We start from the raw sequence: 13,058 nt of genomic DNA, 5'->3' as shown, positions 1-13,058 counted from the left end.
AATTAAGTGAATAAAATTCGATTTAGACGCGCGAGATACTACGAAGAGAATTCTTTTAATTCAAGGAGGATGGGAAGAAAAGAAGAGGGTAAAATGGTAAGTGGGGTAAATAAAGGACGTGTAAAGCGTGGCATAGCGTCGTTCTGAGACGAACGGTCATTATCAGAACGTGAAAGGAAGGAGATAAGGCGTTGGACGATTAGAAGAATCCAGCAGGGAGCAAAAAAAAGGACCCTGCACGTGACGGCGGAGATGAAATTGGCCGTGACAAAGTCAACGGTCAAAGTTTATGCCCCCAACCCCAACCAAACTGGAGGTAGAGCGGTATCAGGTAGCGGGCTGTCACCCCTCACTCCAGATTGGCTACAGTCTGTAATCATTGTATCATAATTACAATATTTTTTATTGTTTTTCTATTTATAATTAAAATAAAAAATGCATTATACTCGATAAAATATATATATCAAGTTACAAAAAAAAGCGCATCCGGTTTTTTTTTTTAAAATCAAACAAATGTGATACATGGAACTCTGATATATAATTAAATAATCTTACATATTGTTCACATTGCTAAAAGAATTCTTTACAAGACAAGAAAGAGTGTTACAGATACATTCCAACAAACACCTTTAATATTGGAAACAATTTTGAGTTGACGTATATACTTTTATAGTATTAAACAAATTCAACAAAATTGGGTAAATTTTTTTTTATTTTATATCTCTTTTTATAACAAGTATTGAATAAAATGGATTCGAGTTCAACTTTTAATTTAAGTAGGGAATCGTGTGAATATGTGCATATTTCATTTACTATTTATTGCTACCACTATATTTAAATAAACATTGAACCGAAAGCTTTTCATATGTAAATACTATATTTGTATAAAACGTACGATTGTGGGGCAGTCAAATTCGGAAATTATTGAGTCTATATATGTACACATACTGCAAAAAAAGGAAAAAGTCCAAAACCCAATAACTTAATTAATCATAGCTGTGGAAGTAGGTATTCTTATTCTTGCAATCAGGCAACCATGTATATCGTTTTCCTCTTTATATGGTACATATTCCTTTTATTTTAAACTTTTTTTTTTAGAATTATTATGACAAATTGTGTAAGTCATGAGCAAAATCATAGACCCTAGCTAGCTAAACTGTGTGCGGTTTTACATTCTAATATAAAGTTAACGAATCTTGGTCAAAAAAATCTATATTTCCCCGAGGCAGGTTCAATCCGGTCTAACTGGGAATATGTCAAAGATAGAAATCTCCATCGGTAATTGATGTGGCATGATTTGAAATGTTGCTTATCTAAAGACAGCATTGCCTGCTTCATCTTTCTCTTCTTTATTTGTTTAGTATTTTGTTTATATTATATTTTCAAAGATTTTCACCAATTCAAGTTATTTTCAAAGAAATAGATTCTTGTCGGAAAATTTTCCCATAAAAGTTTTTATTTTCAAGAGAAGATCGATTATGACGAAATGAGGAAAACATGTACGATGAAATTTTTGATAAAAAAATTTTTTTATGAAATTTTTGATAGAATATTGTTGAAAAAAGTTGGGTTTTTCTTTGTTTGGAGTGTTTGAATCCTGTTATGAATACATCAAATTCAACAATTATGCGTGCTTGCAGCTTAATTAACCCTCTGTTCTTCATCAATTGCCTTGAGAAAAAGGAGAAACAAAAATGAAGAACAATTAGATTAATGTGTGGGTATTTTTTTTTCTTTTATTGATTTTTTGTCTTGGGGTAAGATAAATCAAGAATGCATTCATAGAGTAAATGGGTGGCTATTTTTATGTGCTTATCCACATTCACATGTGCTGGTCCAGCTCATTGGTTTAAACAAAGAAAGAAAAACCAAAATTTACTAAAAAAAAAAGAAATAAAAGAAATGTGTGAAGAATTGGAAAATCGCCATAAGCATCATGGCCATAAGGCAATCGTGCATGAACACGGAGCTTTGATCTAGTCAGAACGAGTCCACTCTAACAGTGTGAACAATCAGAAAGAACCCCTTTTCGTTTCAGCTCAAACTAGTAAAGCGACTCCCCAATTCATTCTTCATAAAACTCCCAACCCCACTAGCAGTACCCTACTTCCCCAAAAAACCCCCCATGTTGATCTAATCTAAAGAAAAAATAACTGTAAAAAAACCGACAATCGAGCAATGATATATAAATCGGGCTGGTTATAAACGTATAGGTTCGATCGAATATAAATAAGTACGAAAATTAATTGTGTGCTAATTAATTATATATATGAACAAATAGTAGGAATGAAAAGAATATTTACTATACCATTAACACAAGTAATTAGAACGTAATTTCAAGTTAGGAAGTTGCTCCTAATGAACAAGGAGATTGTATAATTGGAGGGGGTCGTACTCCCCCACTTTAAGACAAAGTTAATTATAATGATAGATCAGCAAAAAGATTTCATAAGATAAGAAGCCACATGACACTCTGAATAATGGTTATTTATAATCCAAGTGGGGGCTATAATTTGGGCCAGCATACAAAATATTTTCGTGTGTTATTGGTGTTATTTATGGGAAAATGCCTGAATTTGGAGATCATGTTTTGTTTACACATACAGATCTCATGGATGCAGCAGGAAACAAAAGACATTGACACGGACAGCCTGATTTATCATCATTTGATCTAGGAGCCTTAGCTAAGACGACACAGAGAGAGAGAGAAGCAGCTGTTTCCACGAAGAAATAGTAGTAGGTACCCTTGTGATAATTTTAAGGTGCAAATGATATATATTAGAAGGAAAATCATTCATTTGATGCCCCTAACATGACATCTTACCAAACCTTAATGATATAAGAAGCCCATCTTTGCTAATTTGTTTCTGCCAAGAAAACCAAATGAACTTTATGCCCAGCTCTCTCCCTTGATATAACACAGATTATCTTGTAATATCACTTTTTAAGCTTTTGCCTTTTTGGGACCTCTTGAAGAGTAGTCTTGTTATCTCAATTTTTTTTTTAAAAAAAAAATTACTTTTTTCTTTAAAAGTGTACTTGTGGAAATTTTGTCTAAAAGTTTAATTGTCATTTGATATGATTTGACATAAAATGCATTTTCGACAAATTACTAACGAAATCAATTTTGTTGAAACGTATATATAAAAATTAAAAATAAATTTAATCGGAAACCGGTGATAAAATTATTCTGCTTTTAACAAATTTTTCTTAACAAAATTGATTATATTAGAATTTTTTTAATATTTGTTTTTTTAAGAAATAGTAATTGTTAACGGTATAATTATAATTATATATTCCTAATAATTTGTTAGAATTTGTTTTAAACTCCTTCGTACTGTCGTTTTTCAGATTGTTGGGTTGTGATTTCATGCTTGTAAAATGGTTACATGGCGATGAGTTGAGTTTTCTTGATCATTCTCATCATCGCCACGAGTTCTTGATTAGCCTGAAACACTATGGAGAGCCGTACGACTAATTGATATACCCCACCAAAAATTTGCATACAAACATAGCAGGAGATCAGACAAGCAAGAAAACAACCAAGGGGACTCCGAAACTCCAAACATGTTGCGACAAAGGTTAAAAAAGAGACATGAATCCATCGGAAAGTTAGGGGTTTCTGTCCTGATTGAAAGCATATCCAACAGATTTGATTGCGCAAGACACAGGCTTTTGTTCTTTAACAACAACGTCGACGTTTTTAACTCCCCCCTTCCCCCCAAAAACAAGTCATTCGTACAAGAAATTGGAATGAAAGTTGTTATCCACGATTTGGGGAAGCCAATCATAATTTCTCATATCTATCAAATTAGCTTAGAAAATTACGTCCAAATGGACCAATTGTGCCATGCAAAGTGTCTGTCCTAGCTCTTGGGATATATATATTAAATTTGGGTTTAGGCAGTCCAAATTTATGTAATTTTCCAAAAGGGTTATTTGTATTGATTTTCAACTATACTCATCATAAACCCCACTACTTATAAAAGTTTAATTATTAAAAAAAAAAAAATCACCCATGCACAATCTGTAATATTCCATTTTATACATTTAATAAATTACATGATAATGACTACGAACTCTTTTTATTTTGTTATTATATATTCACATCTCTTATTCATATGTGCATGAAATTTTAAATCATTTTTTAAATATTAAATTAATATTATATATATACACATACATGATGATATTTTTTCTGTTGAGGAAATAGTGAGAAATAATCTTCCTCATGAGCCCAATTCAAAAATATCTTTTTTATATAATTTTAACTATTTTTAATCAATTTTTAGTATGACTTGATAACAATACCCTTTAAACAATTTTAGACAAATAAAATGATTTCAGTTTTCTCTATCCCGTCATTCAAATAAAAATTTCAAAATTAAATGTAGATTTCTTTCTCTGGTCAAATACGGTCTATCTCGCTATCCAAAGAGCAGAGATGACATCAAGTTCTTTCTTATTTTTTTTTATTTTTTTATTTTTTGGATGGTAGATCTTGGGGTTTTCAAAGGTGATAAATAGCGATTTTGCTCTTTTATGGTGATTGCAGGCAGCATGATGAATGTGGTAACTAGATACTTTCTAGTGATGTTTTCAAGAGCTCAGAAGCAGCATGATGAATGTGGTAACTGGATACTTTTTAGTAATGGTTTCAACGGCTCAGGGAGAAGGGACAGTTAAAGCATGGTTGACGGGTTTTATGGTAGTTCACGATTTTGTTGTGTTTAGGATTGAAATGTTTATTAAAAATGTTTGTTTGAGATTTTGAGTTGAAATTATTTAGGAAATATTTTGCAAATGGAGTATATTTTGTTTTTGCATAAGACAAGTGAGCAAAGCTTTCCCAATAGAGATATATTTTGTCTTACTTTAGAAGATTATGGAGTTTTGTAACTTATCTTTTAGGAAATGCACAATTTCATGGTTTAGCAAAAAAAAATATATGTGTTTTAGGTTCTTAAGTTTATTGGTTTATTCATAAAACCATAGAACTCCAAAGTTGAGGAGTTGAAATTGATTAGATTGGATTTTAAGTATTGTGTGACTTAATTACTGCATGACTAATTTTTAGACATTACGTAATTGGTTATAAGCATTGCGGGATTGATTTTTAGACATTATGTGATTGATTTTTAAGCAATGTCTAAGTCACGCAATGGCTTGCTAACAAGTCACGCAATGCCTACCAATTAGTTACTCAATATCTAAAAATAAGTCACGTAATGCTTAAAATAAGTCACGTAATGTACAAAGTAAGTCACGCAATACTTAAAAATTAGTCACGTAATGCCTAAATATCACCAAAAAGTACTGAATTTCATTTAACAAGATCAACAACTTCAAATGATACATTATATTCCATTTTACAACATAATTAACGAATATGCCTACTTGACAAAGAATGCTCAAAATGTTGAAAAGTTTTTCTTTATACATCAAAAATCATTCCAAAATATTTAAAAATACTCAAAATGCTCAAAGGTTTTCTTCGTATATCAAAAACTACTTCAAAATTCTTAAAATGCTTTAACGTTTTTCTTTCTAGAAAGGAATACTATAGAGATGAATAGTATGACGAGAAAAGCTCAAAAAATATGAGTTGTTTTGAAATGCAGATCTAAACATATTTGACCTGTTAATAGGTTTGGATTAAAACACGGAGCTAAATAAATAAGTCGGTTTCATTAAGGATAATTTTATCCAAATGTTAATTCTTTTAACTAAAAATAATTAAAATTATAAAAAAATATATTGTCAGAAACCCTTATGCCTGGGACTTATTTTAAAAAAGAACTCCTTTTCTGTTTTTATCGAGTTTTCAAGGTGCATGCATCATGCATACACATGCCACACCTCACTTTGAAAGGATAAATTTAATAGAGAAATCTTATTATTCACAAAGAATATATACTATATTTATATATATAGGCATTTAGGGTTCATCATACCAACTCTTTGACGGTGAAAATTGAAGGGGAAAGGTCAAAAAAGAAAGTGAGCCAACCCAAAAACCCTAGAAAAGTAGTGAATGGCCTTAGGCCGGCAAGGGGAATTTGTCTAGGAAAAAAACAGTGAATCCCCCTTGTTTGGGAGCGGAGGGGTAGGAATCGTAACACCACAAAAGGAATTTAGTCGTTTACGTTCGTATATTATAATTTGCGCAAGTGGAACAATTGGAATTTATTCACGAGATTGATGTTCAAATTTTATCAAATTGGGGGTGATCAGGGTCGCCATGATCAATCATTTTGCTTGTGGATGGGGAAGAAATTCCTCCATCTTAATACATATCTTGATGGGGAAAACTACTTGCCATGGATTAGTGGATGAATGGTCCTTTGCTTCTTACGTTATCTCCCCCTCCATTGACTTTATACGCACTTGGCGTAGTTGTTCCAGTGTTCACACATTGGCTACAAACTTAGGAATTACTCTAAAGAATGTTACCACCAGCCTATACAAAGAATATTGAAGACAAGGTCTCCTTTTGAAAGTGGCCACGAAAATGGATTGCGGGGGGAATTATTTTAAGTTGCCAAATGGCTACATTTTCTGTGAAGTCGGTTTCCCTTAATTTTCAAGGTTTTCACCCCCCACACACATACACACCCATCCCATGTTCTTCAAGATAACATGGCCAACTTTCCTGGTCGGTGGAGCCTTGAAAGCAAAGAGGGAGACGTCATATTCCTTGGCGTTTTCACCTTTTGGGGCATACCTAGTTTAAACTATCAGGAATATCATAAATCGATCAGAAACCGGTCATGCTATCAAGTAGCAACATTGAAACAGTCACTCTGATAAATATTATTAATATACATTACCGTCTCTGTTAAGACAAACCACTTAAGCTTGTATATAATAAGAGACACGATAACGAGTTGTACCTAATTTTCCATGACAGGAAAGATTCAAAATCTATCATCCAATCAGTATCAAATCACGAATATGTCATTTCTATTCCATGAACAGGAAAGAATTTCGCACCTGCATTTTTCAACAAGAAGCCATTTTTTTATTGGTCCTATATATATCCTTGGAATATGTACCAATGGAAGAAATGCACTTACAAATTGTTTACTGTTGAAATCCACCCAGAAAGAAAAGCTAGCTAGCTAGATACCAAGTTCAACCAGGCATAATTTGGTGCTTTGACAAAAAGATGGAAACTAAAGAGGGATATAGGAGAAGAACAACTTTTCCAAGTTGCCTTCAAAGTTGGATTCTAGAAAGATTGACAAAAATTGCATTCTCCGCAACGTTTTATGCAATATGTAGTGGCAATGGTGGCAATAAAAGAAGAATATATATATATATATATATATATATATATATATATAAGAATTAAATGATTTTTCTTATTTGTTCTTAATTTTAAGTTCTATGATGCTGCTTAGATAATATTGTCGATATCCACAAGACGTAATCTCACGTGAAAATACTAAATTTATATATCGAATTAAACATAAACTTGATAAATGAAAATACAATAACACGTAGTCAATGAAATTTATTGACAAAATACTTTTATCTCCATTCACTAAATCAAAAGTCTATCTTTTGATTTCTTATGCAGCAGTTGTTTTCATGTTTTTCATTGTGTATGTAGGAGAATTTGGTTTATGTCCTTGAAAATATATGAAAAACGGATATCATGCTTCAACTTGTTTGACAGAATAATAGAAGTCTTGGGGTAAATAAAGACAATAGGAACAGAAAATTTTCATGTTTTTCATTATTTGTTCCTGATTTTCCATATATATCGTATGACTTTTGGGTAAGCATGTTACTTACCCTTATATGATTTTATCTTAAGTTGAAAGTATTATTTGAATTATTTCTCACAAATTAAAGTATGTGTATATGTTATGAGCTTGCATTTTCAACTTGAATTTATAAAAAGGAAGAAACTACTTAGGGTCGGGTCTATCTAAATTATAATATCTCTAATAAAAATTTCATATTAATTAAGAATTAAGTAATCTCTAATATCATTTTATCACATAATTATGATTTTTTAAAAAAAAAAATTAACTTAATAGAATGTACAACACTTACGTCTATATACTTTTTGAGATTTTTTTTTACTCAATAATAAATAATAATATTCTATTCATTTCTACAAAACATTTTACGTAATATGTACGTACTTGAATATATAAATAAAAAAATATGACTTGAAAACTCAATTTAAGTCATATTAAAAACCAAAAAAACAAATTTTATTCATTTCTTTCTCCTTCCTAACAGACATGAAAAAGATTAATCCGAGGTCGAGATCATGACCGCAACGTTTTGTACATATCATAAACTAAAAAGCGTCTCGTCAAGGCGACATGACATCAAATCATGAATCCCTACTGACATTTCTTTGTCTAATCAAGTGACTTTAGAGAAACATAACGTAACTGATGTTTTTTGCCGAAATAACTGTGTATGTTCGTGTTTCATGCGTTTGCTTCTTTGCCTTGCAGTTCGGGTTCGACTCACCGGCCGCAACGTTGAAACCACAAATGGGGAAATCGCTTTCAATTTCAACCTCAAAACTCATTCAAAAAGATTGGAGTCTCCCAAGAGCAATGCCTGGCATATTGATTTGTGGCACTTTACCAAACACCAAGCCCCCGCCACGTCCCCCAAAAATCAGATCAGACTTGACCTCCAGTTTCCTAGTCATCTTGTCCAAAACCATTGGATCAGTTTGAAAGGACAAATATTGTCAAAGTTTACTGTTTTCAGAGATGTAATGATGTTCCCTAGTGCTCTGTCTTTGAAAAAAACATAAAAAGGGTTTTTAGAAATGATTGCTACCATGTGTGTAACAGGTCTCTGAAGGGTTTGGTGAGGGTTATAGTCTCCTTGATGGATGGCTCCATTAGAAGTCTCTCAATTGGGGTTTGGATATGGCTGTCAACCCTCATTTGTGTGCTTTCTGGTAGGAAAATCTGCAAGCTTGGACTTGGAGAACTTTTCATCACCTCATGATGTTGGTTTGGAACTTTCCCATTTTTCCATCTTTGTTCTGCCTGTCTAATTCCTTTCACACTTTGCAAAAACAGAAAGTTTCCCATTTTTTTATATTTCTAGTCGATGAAATCATACCATTTCTTTTCTGTGTACTCTTTCTGTCCTTGAATTAAATGTTTATCTTTCTTTATTTTAAACCAAAATATAAAAATATCACCGAAATAAAATTTAATTGCAAGAGCAAAACAACTGCACGTAGATAATAAAGTAATCTTTTATGCGATTAAATAGAACTCAAAAAAGAAAAATTAGAATAAACACTTCAGCAACTCAAGATTGAGGATAAGATTTACACAAGATGGAATGATTCCCCCAATCTATTATTCCTGAGCCACCTTTCCAATTTTGTACCGAAGAATGAAAAAGACTGGACCGACCAGCCCGCCCGCACCAAGGCCGCAACCCCACACGACCAAGGCAAATCCGAAATCTAAAGTTGACTCCATCTCCAAAGATGGTGAGTCCACCACTGTTAATCCAAGATCTAGTGTATTCAAGATTTTATTCTCGGAGCACTCTCCGTAAAGATCAAACCTCAATGATAAAGAAATGAACTCCTTCCTTTACCATCTGGACTAATCCGTGCGGGTGAGTAACTGCATTATAGAGTGTATAGAGCTCAACACAAACAACAAACCTTTTGCAAAACACAACACCAAGCTCCTGTCCCTCCAACACCAGCTTCAGACCTCCCCAAAACGTGCACAATGACAGATTTCCTTGAGGGGATCACTACTCCATCAATCAGGAACTTTTACCTAACAATAAAAGGAAATACAAAGCGAAAAAGGACACAATTAGCACTTAGCACCATGCACATCAGCTTGCTTAATAGGTCTTCCTTCTCATCCTTGCAACCAAGGATTATTATTGTATACATTAACGGTAAAATTTTTAAACTCTACGAATGAGTTTGTATAATCAATACATGTCCGTTTCATAATTATGTTAATCTATTGATTTCCTTATCTATAATCTAATAGATATGTCTCAAACCTATATACCTACTTGAGGAGTACAAAAATTTTCCAGCAACATCCCATGTTTTGCAAGGAAGTTTTGTCTTCAGTTAAGTTTCCAGTGCCATCATTGAAAAGGCAGTTTCTTGGATCAGACTTCCACCAGGAGATATCCCATGACATTGTCCACAATCATCTTTACCGTTCCCATCAACCTTCAACGTTGCATCCTTATTTACCATCGCATTTACATTCTCACATGATTCCTTATCATCTCCTTCACCAGAACTGCCAAAAGTTTAAGAAATCGGTAATTATATAAGAAAGTAGGTCTTGCAGAATACAAATTCTGTCACATTGAACATTTGAAGCAACTTGAACAAATTTTAATCTTCTAACTCAATCACAATTATCAGAAAATGGCAGTCAGGAGTCAAATATGAATTTGCACCATTTGCTTGACAATGGGGTCCTTTTATTGGACATAGACATCAGGAAAAGAGCTTGTAGTTATATGATTTTTGAGTTCAATATCTAAGAAATATTAAACAAAACAGACCATATTAAATCCAAGTGAGAACCATGGAGATTGGAAAAGTGGCTTTCATGACTTTGAATGTTATAAAGAGGTTTCGAGTCCAATATGATGGTATAGAACAAAGTGTTGGAGCCAATTAATGCTCATACCTGAATTTTTGTTGGTGCTAATCAACTTATTTTCTAAATTTTGAGCAGCTTCAATCATGCCATGAGTGTTGTAGGCATGAATCATGGTTGCAAAAGTGATGTTGTCAGGCATGCATTTTTTCTCTTCCATCAGCAAAAACAAGTCACCCATCCTTTTCAGATCACCAGCCTGACCATAGGCACTGATGATGCAGTTAAAAAAAGGGGTATCTAGTATTACATCAGAATTCTCCACCTGCCTCAAAATTAAATCAACCTTCTTAATTGACCCAGCTTTAATGTAAGCACTAACAAGAGAGCAATAGGTGATAGCATTTGGCTTCATTCCTTTATGCTTCATTTCCTTAAAATATTCTTCCATCTTTTCAACCCTTCCAGCTTTCCCTAATATGTCAATAACACTGTTATAAGTAACAACCGTTGGGGAGAAAAATCTTTTCCCCATGAACTTCATGACAGATCCCATCTTCTCATACATGCCTGCTTTCCCAAAAGATTTGATAAGGATGTTGAAAGTCTTGATGTCTGGTCTTATTCCCATAAGCTGAAATTCATCATACCACTTCTCCATCTTCTCAATCTGCCTACTGTTCCCATAAGCCCCAACAATAGAATTGAACGTGAAAATATCCGGTGGGGAATCACCACTTTCAATCATATCAGTCAACGAGTTCTCCATTTCTTCAAACATTTCAGCCTGACCATATCCATCAATGATAGTATTATATGTAACAGTGCTACACTCAATTCCCAAATAAGACATCTCAGCAAGAATTCTCCTTATCAGATCAAAACGCTTAAGTTTCATACAAGAGTTAATAAGTACAGAGTAAGTATATACATCAGGTTTGCAGTCAGAGACTGATTTCATATCTTCAACAATAGTAAAAGCCTCATCAACGAGGCCACTTTTTCCATATGCATTTACGAGTGCAGTGTAGACATCAATGGTAGGTTTAAGCCCTTCCGAAAGCATTGTTTCGAACAGCAAACTGGCTTGTTCAGATTGCTTGCATTTACCTAGCATCATTATCAGTTTTGTGTAAGTTTGGCATCTAGGCTCGTACCAATGTTGCTTACGAAGAAGTCCAAATATCTATCAACAGGCAAAATAAAATTTTCTTATCGTTCTTATCGAACAAGATTACAAAAAAGAAGAGAGAAAGACCCACAAACCTCAAGAGCAGACTCCCAAGAATTCTCCTTTATAGCTTCATCCAGAGCCTCCAGAACAGCCTTAGGCCAAAGCCTGTTACGCTGCTTCTTGGACTTTGCTTTCCTCCCAATGCCTTCAACGGCGGCCTCTCTCCTTATAATCCGAGACAATGCATTCTTGGGATCTCTCTGGGGCCCCGTCAGGTAGCGTTCGGAGCTCCGTTTTGATGAAACGACGGTGAAAATTTGTGGGGTTGAAGAGTGGACGGGTTCTGAGCGGAGTTTTGTCGAACGGGTGGTGGACGATGGGAAGACGGAGAGTGACCAGCGCAAGCTAGCGGGTGTAAAGGGATTTTGCTGCATTACGCCCAGGAGCCCGAAGACTAGAATTGGCGGGATTGGATAACAATAACCAAGATCAGTTATTACAGATTGATCCAAAGGAATGATGATCCGTTCCATGAAAACCGGGCTTGATCCATGGGCTTGGATGACAGTACTCTTCAAAAAGATCATCAGAGCCCTGGGGCCAAAGCCCATCATTTCAAAGAAATTTTACTTAATTTTTAATACAAATTAATTATTTGGAAAATAAATAATACCTGTGTTTATAAAGTAATTTAGGCTTAGGCCACCCACCATAAAAGAGGTTTAAGTATTAATAACCACAACAAACCTAAAACCTAAATTATTGTACCACAAAGGTTTGTATGCTATTTCAACAAATACTACTAGATTTATTAAAAAGTTGGGACGGTGGGCATCTTAAATGGGAGTTGATAATTTTAGGCATGATTTATTAATATGATACGTAATTAAATAAGTTTGGTTTTAAAATTATTATATTTTGTATCTTAAACATATTGATATATTTAAAACACAATCATTTTGTGTTTTAAACATTTATACTTGCTTAATCCTCATATAACGAGTCTAATTTATTTAATTAATCATATTATAGAGTACAATTCGTATATATGATTCATTTAACTGATTTATGACACTTATTAAATAGGTTAATCAATTTAAATAAGTTTGATGTATTATACAAAATTTAATTTAATTTATTTAATAAATATATTATTCATCTCATGCCGTATAACACATGTAATAAATATATAAGCACATATATTTTGTGTTTATATTTATTCATATAAGTGTTAATTCTTTACTTACACGATACAATTAAGATACAACGACGCAAATTAGGTTTATCCCTAACAC

General features: G+C 33.3%; 1 protein-coding gene across 3 annotated transcripts; it reads right to left on the bottom strand.

Annotated features, from left to right (window-relative positions):
* Positions 1-9,231: 9,231 nt before the first annotated feature.
* On the bottom strand, positions 9,232-12,275 carry LOC110413907 (LOW protein: PPR containing protein). 3 transcript variants are annotated; one of them, XR_002444963.2, is made up of 4 exons: positions 11,856-12,275; positions 10,680-11,775; positions 10,038-10,280; positions 9,232-9,791 (listed from the first exon to the last, which is right to left on the bottom strand). XR_002444963.2 is itself a non-coding variant. In XM_021424932.2 (3 exons), exons 1-3 carry the CDS (start codon positions 12,195-12,197, stop codon positions 10,240-10,242), a joined length of 1,479 nt encoding a protein of 492 aa, XP_021280607.2. In that variant the 5' UTR covers positions 12,198-12,275; the 3' UTR covers positions 9,839-10,239. The 3 variants fall into 3 exon arrangements, 1 of the variants encoding a protein (XP_021280607.2); XR_002444962.2 differs by having other exon boundaries at positions 10,042-10,280; XM_021424932.2 differs by lacking the exon at positions 9,232-9,791 and having other exon boundaries at positions 9,839-10,280.
* Positions 12,276-13,058: the final 783 nt, after the last annotated feature.

The sequence above is a fragment of the Theobroma umbraticum genome, unplaced genomic scaffold, assembly GCF_002168275.2.
Source record: "Theobroma umbraticum cultivar Fairchild unplaced genomic scaffold, ASM216827v3 scaffold_4.1, whole genome shotgun sequence".
In the NCBI taxonomy this organism is placed as follows: Eukaryota; Viridiplantae; Streptophyta; class Magnoliopsida; order Malvales; family Malvaceae; genus Theobroma; species Theobroma umbraticum.
The sequence above is the reverse complement of the archived record's forward strand: the minus strand, read 5'-3'. Positions and strand labels throughout refer to the sequence as shown.

What these genes read in the sequence shown, in the direction of transcription:
- LOC110413907 (XM_021424932.2), bottom strand. Translation starts at nt 12,197, where the DNA reads ATGCAGCAAAATCCCTTTACACCCGCTAGCTTGCGCTGGTCACTCTCC. An exon ending in CTTGGGAGTCTGCTCTTGAG is followed by an intron (nt 11,776 to 11,855) that starts GTTTGTGGGTCT and finishes GCCTGTTGATAG; the next exon opens with ATATTTGGACTTCTTCGTAA. An exon ending in TAGCACCAACAAAAATTCAG is followed by an intron (nt 10,281 to 10,679) that starts GTATGAGCATTA and finishes AACTTTTGGCAG; the next exon opens with TTCTGGTGAAGGAGATGATA.